The sequence below is a fragment of the Phoxinus phoxinus genome, assembly GCF_949152265.1.
Source record: "Phoxinus phoxinus genome assembly, chromosome: 11".
NCBI classification, from domain to species: domain Eukaryota; kingdom Metazoa; phylum Chordata; class Actinopteri; order Cypriniformes; family Leuciscidae; genus Phoxinus; species Phoxinus phoxinus.
In genome coordinates, this window is record NC_136886.1 from 3,259,306 (window position 1) to 3,272,630 (window position 13,325).

General features: G+C 37.1%; 1 protein-coding gene across 1 annotated transcript in view; it reads right to left on the reverse strand.

Moving 5' to 3' along the window:
• nav1b (neuron navigator 1b) overlaps window positions 1-13,325 on the reverse strand; it is a 75,102-nt gene that overhangs the window by 18,782 nt on the left and 42,995 nt on the right. Inside the window, exons 6-13 of the mRNA XM_079627205.1 lie at window positions 10,513-11,239; window positions 9,128-9,532; window positions 8,187-8,341; window positions 7,053-7,217; window positions 5,932-5,981; window positions 4,800-4,823; window positions 4,420-4,497; window positions 152-235 (exon numbers count right to left, since the gene is read on the reverse strand). Coding sequence (XP_079483331.1) covers window positions 152-235; window positions 4,420-4,497; window positions 4,800-4,823; window positions 5,932-5,981; window positions 7,053-7,217; window positions 8,187-8,341; window positions 9,128-9,532; window positions 10,513-11,239 — 1,688 coding nt within the window. The remainder of the gene's footprint in view (window positions 1-151; window positions 236-4,419; window positions 4,498-4,799; window positions 4,824-5,931; window positions 5,982-7,052; window positions 7,218-8,186; window positions 8,342-9,127; window positions 9,533-10,512; window positions 11,240-13,325) is intronic.

Below are 13,325 nucleotides of genomic sequence, written 5' to 3' on the forward strand. Positions count from 1 at the left end.
GGCCCATCCTTACATATTATTTGCAAATAGTTTAAATTGATAAGGCTACTTAACTACATTATTTTTTTATTCCCTTAAACACATTTTAATCAAGTAATTCCTTTAAATAAAAAGACCCCCCCCCCATGTTGAAGCCTTGCTGTAAACTGACCTTCTCCTCAGAAGTGACCGACAGACTCTGCAGTCGTGCTGTCATGAGGGCCAGACTCTGTTCAAACGCCGCCACCAGGTTGGCCTGCAGACAGGAACAGGTTAGTGTCTGACATACTGTGTACACTACGCATCATTACACAACACACACTCAGAAGTGTGCATCTCCATCTGGACGGGAGTGACGGGAAAGGACGGGAATCAAGAACAGCTGTTGAAATGAATGGATGGATGGATGGATGGAAGGTGAAGAGAGGATGACCTGCAGGCTGGAAAGGACAAAAACATGAGGTTGCCATGTGACGACACACACACACGCTTACAGAAGAGAGAGTGTGTGAACGAGACTATGGAATCATCCTGATAAAAAATACAATATCCATCATGCTTCTCACAACTACATGTTTACATTTCCTGGAAAAACTCTCCCGCGTGATGCTAGGCTGTTGTGGCTGGTTACCAGGGTGTTTCTATGGGGTTGCTATAGCGTGTTTTCATGGTTGCTAAAGGTTTGCTATGCTGTGTCTAGGGTGGGATGGATGGTTGCCAGGGCATTGCTATGTGGTTGCTAAGGTGTTCTGAGTGGTTATTAGTGTGTTGGATTTACTATGCGATTGTTAGGGTTTTCTCATTGGTTGATAGTGTGTTTCTCAGTGGTTGCAAGAGCATTGCTAAATAGTGTTAGGTTGTTGTGAATGGTTTCCAGGGTGTTGCTATGTGGTTGTTAAGGTGTGTTAGCACATTCATTTTAGGTTGCTTGAGTGTTCTGGGTGGTTATTAGTGTGTTGGATTTACTATGCGATTGTTAGGGTTTTCTCATTGGTTGATAGTGTGCTATGTGGTTGCAAGGTGTTGCTCTGTCGTTGCTTAGGTGTTCTCAATGGTTGCCAGAGTGTTGCCAATTGGTTGTTATGATGTTATGGAAGGTTGCCACTGGATAGCTATGCTTTTGCTTGTGCTGAGTGTTTTTTACCATGTTGCTATGCAGTTGCAAGGGTGTTCGGTATGGTTACTAGGGCGTTTCTATGCGCTGTGTTCTGAGTGGTTATTAGTGCGTTGGATTTGCTATGTGGTTGCTAGGGTGTTCTAAGTGGTTGCTAGAGTGTTATGAATGGTTGCCAGGGCATTGTTATGTGGTTAATAGTGTGTTTCTCAGTGGTTGCAAGAGCATTGCTAAATAGTGTTAAGTTGTTGTGAATGGTTTCCAGGGTGTTGCTATGTGGTTGTTAAGGTCTGTTAGCACATTCATTTTAGGTTGCTAGAGTGTTCTGAGTGGTTGTTAAGCAGTTGCAAGGGTATTGTAAGTGGTTTCAAAGGTGTTCTGGGTGGACATACAAAGCACAAATGATGCAATACAAGTCACACACAAAATTTAATACTATGGGTTATGGGTTTGTTAAAATAAGCAAATGCTACTTTTAATCCTCAATTAGTGCATTTATGAGTATGTCAGTGTTTGCGCTTCCGGTTCCCACTTTCAGCACACAGGGTCAACACTATGACATTATCAGCATTAGGCCTAAAAAGCCACAGAGCAAACATAAATAACTTCCGCTTCACATCAGGGCTGGGCATTGACACAAATTTCACGATTCGATTTCGATTCACAAGCTTGCAACTCTATCCGATTAAATTCGATTCGATATCAATTATTTTGGAAATATACAATACATGGCAAATTTTCTCAATTAAAAAAAAATCTCCAATAATGCTGTAAACTATATTGGCACTACATTACTATACTATACTAGGTTATATAATAGGTTAATATTAACTGACTCGTTTACAAACACACATGACACACAAGGAAGATTTTTATAATAAAGTTATAATATTAACTTTATAATTACATGGACTTTATAATTACATAATTATGTTTCTACTCCATTTCTTTTTGTTAAATATAAACATTTAAATGGTGGCTGTCATAAAAACTTGACAGATTTATTCAAACATACATTAAAAAACGATGAAAATATAATGAATATGTAATATATTTCGCAAAATGCGCCTCACTAGAGTTATTTTTTTTACCTAACTACATGTGACATTACGTGACATAGACTTTATTCAGGTATGAAAGTGGGGCTGTGAGGGATAGTGTTTTCAATGGCATCCGCAATAAAAAGCGGTATAAAGCTCCTAGATCACATATATTTTCCACAGCTCATATGGTCTGTTTTTTTTTGTCTACTTAAATTTCTGTGTTTCGTCAGCAGAAAAATCCAAAAAACACATGAAATAACAACAGCACAACCCAGAGAAGAGATGCATGTCTATCAGTCACAGCCTCACTTTCATTCCCGTTAAAAATAAATAAATAAAAATTAAAATAATACCAAAACATGTAAAGCAAATTATAACACTCACAGATTAAATTTAATGAAATGTCAGGGGGGTTAATCAATGTACTGCATGTTGCCAGTAATTTAGAGACTATTAAGGCACTCCTCTTTTTTAAATTGGTTTAAGGACTCAAATAAAAAAAATTAAATGCCTCAAAACATGGAGAAACTTTAACAAAATCTACATTTGTGTAAATTAAACTTCAATCAACATATTATCATGGGATAGTAAAGTATCCATTGAATGCGCACTTCAGAATCTCAGTGGAAGTAGTAGGACATCCAGGGACATTTTTTGATTATTTTGACATATATATACACATCTATATATAGTAGGGAAGTACTTGATTTCAGACGCTTTTCAAAATGTATTATTATTGCGACTTATTGGATGGGAGGCGCGAGACAATGTCCTGTTCATTCATCATCTGAAAACACCATAGACTAAAATATCAATTCTTGTGATTTAGCAATCGATATCGGTTCATAAAAATGAAAATCGATTAAAATCGAGAAATCGATATTTTGTATACTTGTATACTTCACATCATCAGTCAGCGCCACAATAAGGGCAGGGAGGCCTTCGAGAGGCACACACACACACACACATGCAACAGCGAGTGACAGTCCAACAAACCTGGCCTGCCTGCAACAGCCAGAAACCCCAGGAAGCAGTCAGTCATCAGAGGCCGGAGAGGACATCAGCCAGGGAGAGAGGGAGAGCGCTGTTAGGACTATAGGGCCACAACTCTCCATCCCACACACACACTCATATATACACCGGGATCAGAAATCAGGGCCCTCTGGAGGGGATTTACAGGTGCATTCTCACCTTCGGTTTCTACACATGTAGAGCCCTACTCAGACAGGACCACTATTCCCTGCGGTGATTTGGTAAATTCATGCTTTATACTGTACTTTGTGATTTTAATCCTGTTTGAATCACACTGGGAACACTAATCCTGTCTTCATATGAGCGTCACTACAGTGTGTGACTGTATGGCTGAAGCAGCAGATCAGTGCAGGGTGAGTTAAAAGCAGGTTAGTGGGAGTTTGCTGTGAGAACTGATCAATTATTGACAGCTGGATTTAAAACACTAGAAATATTGTGATTATGAAAGATCAACATTGCATGGCAACACTCATTATTGAACTAATAATCCTGGGTTGACTGGGGAAACAAGCAATGATTATTGAAGAGTTTAGAAAAGTGGTAGAATGTAGAAATGCCGGTGACTGATAAACAAACTGCTATGACAACATATTATGGACATTTAAAGGGATAGTTCAACCAAATAAATTCTGTCATTAATTACTCACCCTCATGCCGTTCCAAACCCGTTCATCTTCGGATCACAAATTAAGATCTTTTGATTGATGGATGTTTAAATGTGAATAAAAGCCTGAATTAAATCTGTTCATCATATAAAGTGATCGAGTCTCGTCAGAAAATTAGTTTTATGATCTCTTTATGAAGTTCTTGAAGCGTCAAAGTGGTGGTTGCGTAGCTGTCAATGGGGACAGAAATCTCTCAGAGTTCATCAAAAAATATTTTCATTTATGATCTGAAGATGAACGAAAGTCTTACGGGTTTGGAATGACACGAGTGTGAGTAATAATGACATAATTTTCATTTTTGGTTGAACTATACCTTTAAGTACGTATAAAGACTCAAATTGCTATAGCTATTATGACACAATACATGTGTATAACTTGTATAATATAAAATCTAATAATATATATATGAAATAAAACAACAAATTGCTACATTTTAAATGTATAATATAAAAAAAGAGAAATGTGATTAAGAGATCTATGTAAATGTATCACTTTAAAATAATACCAAGAAAATAGAAAGCAGTAAAATAACCCTAATTTTAAAAAATCTGCAATTGTGTATATAATAGTGTGTTTTTGCACGTACATTTGCTGAGAGTTGGGTGGTGAGGCTAGCCACTTTATCCTGAGACGACTCGAGCTCACGCCTCAGTATCCGGATTTGCTGAGATGGAAAACAAGTTGCAAATATTAAAAATCCATATACAGCCCTATAGTACTTTCAAAACACAGATATTTATGGTCAGCAAAAGATGGTTTAAGCTTAAAATGTGATGAAATTAGTATAAGAATGACGTCACTTAAAAAGAGAACTATGGTTGGTTCATTTACATGTCTGGTTCTTGGCCAGGAAGAGATCAGACTCAGATTCAAACGTGAATATGAATGTTTTATGTCTTGAGCAGAAAATAAGAGGAAGCAAAGGATAAGGACAAGCTGACAACAGCGTCATAAGAAAAGTCTTACCTCTCCTTGAATTCTCTCTTCAGTCTGAGAGTGCATGATACAGAAATGGAGATAAAGACCAGGAAAGGTGAGCAGGGACAGGAAATAGAGAGGAAAACAAGCCTGTGCATTAAAGTGATAGTTCAACCAAAAACATCTGCCATTATTTACTAACCCTCATGTCATCCAAACCCATTAGACTTTCATTCATGTTCAGATCGCAAATTAAGATGTTTTTAATGAAATCTGAGAAATTTCTGTCCCTCCATTGACAGCTACGCAACTATCACTTGACGCTTTAAAAAATACATAAAGAGATTGTAAAACTAATTCGCATGAATTGAACGGTTTAGTCCAAATTTTCTGAAGAGACTCGATCGCTTTAAATGATGAACAGATTGAATTCAGGCTTTTATTCACATAAATATTTATCAACTCACACATCAGAAGCTCAAACGTGCTGTGAAACATGAGAATGAACCTCATTGGTTCTCACACATCAAGCGAACATACTTGAGCTTCCATTTACAACAACTGATGTGTGAGTTGATCAATGTTTATATGTGAATAAAAGCCTAAATTCAATCTGTTCATCATATACAGTGATAATTTCTCTTCAGAAATTTTGGACTAAACCACTCAATTCATACGGATTAGTTTTAAAATCTCTTTATGAAGTTCTTGAAGCGTCAAAGTGGTAGTTGCGCAGCTGTCAATGGAGGAACAGAAAGCTCTCAGATTTCATTAAAAATATCTTCATTTGTGTTTCGAAGATGAACGAAAGTCTTACGGGTTTGGAACGACATGAGGGAGTAGATGATGACACAATTAAAAAATTTCTGTGAACTATCCCTTTAAGAGAAACTGCAAGAATTAAAGGGCCGGTCAGATCAGATTTTGTGCTCCATCCAATTTCATTCATAATCATAAGAATATGAATGTGTAGAATTTTCAGATTTATCTACATAATAAAGTTCAAGATTGATGAACTTTGAGCTGGGAATTTTTCTATTTCTATTTTAGCAAAAAAAAAAAAAAAAAAAAAAAAAAAAAAACTCTTGACCAATAGAGGATCTAAACACCATTCAACATCATCAATTGAACAAATATAGAAATCAAACCAATTTCAACAGCCTCATAAGTTTCTACTCACAGAATAGTTGGATGAGGCATTTGAGGCCAGAGACAGCACAGATCCATGAACTGAGAGAAAGAGAGCACAATGCATTTTTACTTCATAATTGAAGTCATTTTTAATATGGTATATATTCAATTTAAACATAATATTTAAAAAGGAAAACATTAGTAGAGACTTCACATAACATGCACTGAAGAATCATTCAAACTAGGACCAGGAACGTGTATTAAAGAAAAAAGTATTCATTAGATGTCTTGTTTGGCCATTGAACAGTGTTGTTATTAACTAATATGTGCTCTGGTAATTGAAAGTAAAGCTGAAATAAAATAGAAATAAGTGATGAGAAACATAAACTTGATAAAAATGTTGTCTTGGCAAATAACTGAAATCAGTTTACGTAAAACTACAAAAAATAAATAAATAGAAAATAATAGCTAAATAGAACATTCAAATTTTTTATAAAAATGGCAAAAGCACCTAACAAAGTTACTAAAACTTAAATAAAAACTACAGGTGAAACTCGAAATTTTTTGAATATGGTGCAAAAGTTCATTTACTTCAGTAATTCAACTTAAAAGGTGAAACTAATATATTATATAGACTCATTACATGAGTGATAAGTGAGATATTTCAAGCCTTTATTTTGTTATAATTTTGATGATTATGGCTTACAGTTTATGAAAACCCCAAATTCAAAATTATAATATTGTGAAAAGGTTTTCATAAGCTGTAAGCCATAATCATCAAAATTATAACAAATAAAGGCTTGAAATATCTCACTTTGCATGTAATGAGTCTATATAATATATTAGGTTTAACTTTTTAAGTTGAATTACTGAAATAAATGAACTTTTGCACCATATTCAAATTTTTCGAGTTTCACCTGTATAAAAACCAAAAGCTTCAACATTGTAATTAATACTAAAACAGCATAAAAGTAAAAATAAAATAACACTGGTATAGAGCTATCAGTAATAATTAGATTAAAAGGTTGGTTTAACTGACACTTTTAAGTTAGATTGACTTGACTAGATTTATGTCTGCATGCATTTGAACACAGTTTATTAGCAAAGTAAAGCATTTCTGCACGTCTAATCAAACTGAGGGACCGGTGCGGAACATTTCCTGTGTCTCACCGTCTTCACTCGGCTCTCGGAAGGATCCGGATCTCATCATGCTCTTCGGTCGCTCGGCCAGAGAGAGAGAGCTGCCCAGGGGAGAGGTCCCGTACAGCTCGTAGCCCATGTCACTCGCCGGGATGCTGTTGGATCGTGTGATTTGGGAACTCGGGATTGGCGCCACTGTGGAGAACGTCAAGGTGATTTATCTCAGTCATGTGATCTGGGGCTGGTTGCATAAACATAGCTATTATGTTAAGACACTGTCTAAAGTTCAGGGGCAGCCAGTCTAACTTTTCGGTATCAAATTAGGCTAATCTACATTTTTATGTAAACTGATTTAAAAAAAAGCTATGAACAGTCTTAAAAGGGGTGGTTTATTATAATTTCACTTTTCTAACTGTAGTGAGTGTGTAATGTTGCTGTTTGATCATAAACAACATCTGCAAAGTTACAACGCTCAAAGTTCAAAGCAAAGGGAGATATTTGCTTTTACATAAATAGCTTTTTAAGGACTACAACAAACGGCTGGTAGGAACTACGCGACATTCCTCCGGGGTTAGTGACATCACCAACCCTAAAATTTACATAAACCCCACCCCCGAGAACACGATTATAGATTATCATGACAGAATATGCTAATTTAAGATAGTTAACTCCACATCAGCAACATAAATTCATCAACTAACCATTCAGAAATGTCCTGTTGCTTCTACATGTTGTCACTTCTTCTTGAGTCTCTCCATCTTAGTCTGACTCAGGTTTGAACATAAAAGGCTAAAAGTTTAAAAAAAATTCAGGACACAAGCTCTCGAAGCTCCACCCCCTGTGCCGGGAGCAGCAGCTCATTTGCATTTAAAGGGACAGACACAAAAACGGTGCGTTTAGAGTCATATTTTTTTTACAGTCTATGGCTCATCCCCAAAAAGTGACAACTTTAACATGCTATATAAAATTATCTGTGGGGTTTTTTGAGCTAAAACTTCACACACACACTCTGGGGTCATCAGAGACTTATTTTACATCTTGTGAAAAGGTCACTATACCACCCCCCTTTAAAAAAAAATATTTGATGTCTAACTCGTCTTAGGGGTTTATGCAACCGGCCCCTGGTCTTACCTGTAAAATGGGAAGGTGTTTGACGTCACTTACCCACGTTGGTTGGCGGTGTTTTTCCTAGGAATGGCTGTGTCACGTGTGTGGGTGAAGGAAGCTGAGGCGGGCTCTCCGAATCCGTCATGCTAGTGATGGTGTGGGAATGCCGGCGTTCCCTTCCTTCGCCGTCGGACTGACCGCTGCCATAGCGACTGAGGAAGACAGTGTGACATACGTCAGAATCATCTTACATCGCACTGCTGTACTAGCTCATTTTAGATTAGAGGAATGTACCTGAATCCTTTCTTGGGTAAGGTGTTCCTATCAGTTTGTAAACTGGGAGGGGTAGAGAGCATGAGCACACATAAATACCTCACCCCAGACCAGCACTGTTAGCATTACACTGATATCCAGTCCACAATCTTCATCTGATAGTGTCACTCGTCTAGTTTAATCTTTCTGTTGGTTTGCTCTTTTGCCAGTAGGGGGCGACTGGCTCACACCAGATGGCATTTAATGTTAAACTTTTTAAAATATTTTATTGTGCTCATTTGAAACATTAAGTGTGTACAGGAGTATACGTGTACACAATATATATATATATATATAATAAAATTATAAAAAAATTCTATATATTATATTAATAATATATATTATTAAATTATTTTAAAAAATCAATATATCTATATACATTATATTTAATATAATATATTAAATATAGATTTATAAAATAAAAATAAAAAATAATTTGAATTAACATGATAATATTATCGATTACAAAATATTTTAAAATAATAATATTAATTCATAAAAAAAAAAAGGCTAACATGCATGGATTAAAAGCCACAATATTGATTTGATAGGCACCTTAAGTGAGGCCTGCACACCAGCATCCTTAAAAACAATGCTGGTGACAGTTATGCTGCTATTTTTAACATTATTCTATATGAAATCACCAAGTTAAACCATATACAGCCATTATACAAGCCCAAACTCACCTGTCGCCTAAAGTGATGGAGGTCCGACTGCCTGCGCCCCACGTCCCAGTGCTCCTGGCTTCTTCCCGGTCTCCCAGATCAGTTTTTAAGGGCACGCTCATATGAAGAGGCAGTGACTCCATGCTGCGGTGCAGGCCGGACATCTTCGGGTAGAGGATCGGGGAGCTGCTCACGGACAGAGCCTGGCCTGAGAAACAGCTGGGAGAGTCGATGTGGAGCACCGGCGCTGGGCTCGGGGTGAGTCGAGGGGGCAAGCGGGAGCCCGCCAGGTCCTGGAGCTTGGAGTAGGGAGGGATCTTTGGAGGAAGGTCTTGGATGGTGATGCAGGAGTCCAGACTGTTGGAGTTGACCTTGTCTAGGAGAGCCAGGCTGGGAGGGTGAACCAGAGACTTGCTGCTCAGCAACCTGTTGGAGTACAAGCACCACATCAGCCTCAGTGACGTCATGAACTCAAAGACCTTGTGTAGTCAAGCGCCGCATGAAGCCGAGGGATTCACTGCATCCGAAGGAACTAAATAAAGAACACGCCGCCAACCATAAAATCGACCTCAAAGGCTCTTTATGTCCGGTTCCAGAAAGGCTTTTAAATAATTGAGTAGCATAACTTGCGTAATATAAACACACAAGCATCAGCAGAATATTTCCAGCTAAAAAGTGGCATATTAAAGTCGCTTAATTTACTCAATTAAACACTTATTTTTATATATTTTCCCTTTTTTTTCTTCTACCTGAGTCACTTAATTTTTTACCATTTGTTGATTATTATTTGAAAATATCACAAATTGATTGTTATGATTTGTTAAATATTTAAATCACAATGCCACAGATCAGAATCATTAGCTGTAACAATTAGAATTGATTTAAATCAAATCATAATAATCAATTCATTTTTTATTTGTATACCTGTTGATTTAATTGAATACTATATATAAATAATTAAAAATAATATATAAATAATTAAAAATAAACACATAAATTACATAAAATATATAAATAATTTAGGACAAACGAAATCATTATTAAAGAAAAATGTAAACCAAAAAGGTTTATTTAATAATATTTAATATATAATTCAAAATTCAATAAGCATAGATTTGAAGCAGCACACACACACACACACACACACACACACACACACACACACACACGTATGTATGCATGTATGTATGTATGCAAGTACGATTAAAATATGTGTGTGTGTATATATATATATATATAATACATATATTTGTTACATATATTTTTAAATATTTGTTTTTTTTTCAAATTATTAATTCATTTATTTCCATTTTAATAAAAAAAGAAAAGAAAAAAGAATGTTGTATTTCACTTAATTTGATTTACAAATGAAATGGTTACAATGGATGTTATTTGACATGGCGTACCTTGGCGTGCAGGTGGGAGAGCTCAGCTCCGGGTATTTACTGGAGCTCGTCCTCCGCACTCGATGGATCTTCTCCACAGTCTCTCCACAGCTGTTCTCAGCCTTCAGGCAGCTGATCTCCAGGTCCGCTTTGGCCTTGGCCCTTTCCTTCTCCTTCTCACGATCCGTTTGGTTGACGGGTCCCGTGAAGCACGGGCGACTAGCCGCTTTAAAGCTGCCTCCTTCTTTTCCTCTGGTGGGCATGGTGTTGGGCAAAGCTGGCACGGGTTTAAGAGTGAGGAGACCGGCATCGATGCTGCCACTAACAGGGCGAGAGGTTAGACTCATAGCACTGGATTTTGCAGGCCGTGGAAGACTTCGATATTGAATGCTACCGCGAGCGTTGGGCGCGAGGAAACCCTGTTCGGAGCCGCTGGCATCAAAGCTGTTTTTGCGCCCACCTCCACCTGGGACTGGTTTGATGGGGATGCCCGAGGACTTTGGGGTTTTGCCCACAGTGGCCGAGCCACTGGTGATAGTGGCGCCTCCTGCTGTCAGGACAGTGGCGGTACCGGTGGTCGGGGGTTTCTTGTAACCAAAGGAGCCGCCGGCTGAGGGTTTCGCCAGACCTGAGGGAGGCTTTCGGTGCTCGGCGTTCTCCCGGCCGGCATCAGAGCGGGAACGCTGGAGACCCGTTGCCTTCACTGACATCCTCACCCGCTCAACTGCCTTTGAGTCTCCTTTGGGGACTTTAGAGAAAGAGAGGAAACAGTCACTAAAACTGACCACATCGCATCATATCTCAGTTGTACATGTGCATATTTAAACCCTTGAGCACCAGCGTTTGGTGTCACATCTGGACGTGTTTGAAGATACAGAGGGGAATATTAGTGGTGAATGACTAAATTTCACTTCATAGAATATTTTCTGGTATTTTTATGTGCTTTTGTGTGATTTCAGGGGAAATGTTCTCAATGTACTGTTCAGAGAAATTTCTTTAAAATCATATTATCTAAGACATGAGAACTGGTTCTACTTCATCCATAAAGATAAATCAAATCTACAATAGGATAACCACAATCTTTATCAAATCTCTTCATCTCTTCAAATCAGTTTTCCTTTAGTCTTAGTTTTGTCCCAATTTGTTACGTGCTTTTGTAATTTTATAGCTTTTTAATATTTCCATTTCACTTTAATTAATATGTTTTAGTAATTTTAAAACTTATTTCAACTTAAACTTATTTCAGTTATTTTCCAAGGCAGCATTTTTAATTTTAATTTTTGTTTTTTTAAGTTGAAGATTTTCATCTAATATTTATATTTTATTCCAGTTCCATATTTTAATAAAAATAGTTTTTAATAGTTTGATTTAACAATAACATCATATCTTTAAAACAACACACCAAACCCCAATGAAAGCCAAAACCAGAAACCCGAGATGTTCATACTACATTAACTATCATAAACTAGAGCAACCTGTGGCAAAAAAATCCTGAAATGTCATGTTATTAAAACATAAATGAATTCCTAATCATTCAGCTCCGTGAAATACATCAAAATACCCTGCTATTACCATCTGATACCACAACAGCACACACACGCACGTACGCACACACACACACGCACGCACGCACACACACACACACACACAAAACCAGGATGACACACGTCCACAGTGTGGTCAGAGTCAGAGACGTGTCTTTGAAAGGTGAGTAGGGAAGCCTTGGGGGTATGACATCAGATGAAGTCATGGAGAGAACCCGATTGAAGCCATGGTTAAGTTTCTGTGGCTTAAATCTACAGTATGTGTGAGTCATGGATGGAGACGAGGGCAAGCACTCATCTGCATTTAATTAGAGACACTGCAAAGATAAAGAGCGTCTCGGCCCACACAAGACATAAACACGTGATCCGTACAGCGGAGGAGTCAGATGAGACCAACACCAATCACATCGGAAAAATACTGAACAACAATATGTGAACTTGCTAACGAGGTTTAATTGACTAAATATTACTGATAGAGGAGATTTAATATCTGTACCAATACTATAGACACTTTAAAAGCACATTTGTTGGGTTTGAAATGATAAAACAATTGATTTACTTTTCAAAATGAACACTTTCCGGCTCCCAAACTGCATGCTAACATAATACTCTTATATTATTACCAGTTCTGCATTATATAGTATAGAGTGCTCAGTATGCAATACTTTTATACATACTACAGTTCTGTAAAAAAAATTTAAAGTAAAAATTTTTAATGACTCTTTAGCTCACTAAGGCTGCGTTTATTTAAACAATAATACAGTAAAAACAGTAATATTGTGAAATATTATTACAATCTAAAAGAAAAAAAATATATTTTAATATATTGTAAAATGTAGTTTACTCCTGTGATCAAAGCTGATTTTTTTTGCCTCGTTATGTCACATGATCCTTCAGAAATCATTCTAATATGCTGATTTTCTGCTCAAGAAACATTTCTGATTATTATCAATGTTGAAAACAGCTTCATATTAATATATATTATAGTGTAATTTTACTTCAAAGTGGCTACACACACCCAAAAACAACAGAAACCAACAGTTTAATTCAGTGCTATGACCTCTATGCTTTTTATTCCTTAAATTGGTGATTATGTTTTTGCCATTTGGGAGGGTAATTTAATAACAGAACATAAGTATGACGGAGAAAAACTGCATACGGCACCATGGCTGCTGGTTTTCTTCTAAGTGCGCTGGATTGCTGACATTTAAATGTCATTTTAAACTATGGATCCAGCATAGAAAGGTTACACTGCAGACAGGAAGACTGCATCAAGAGAAGATGGTAAAA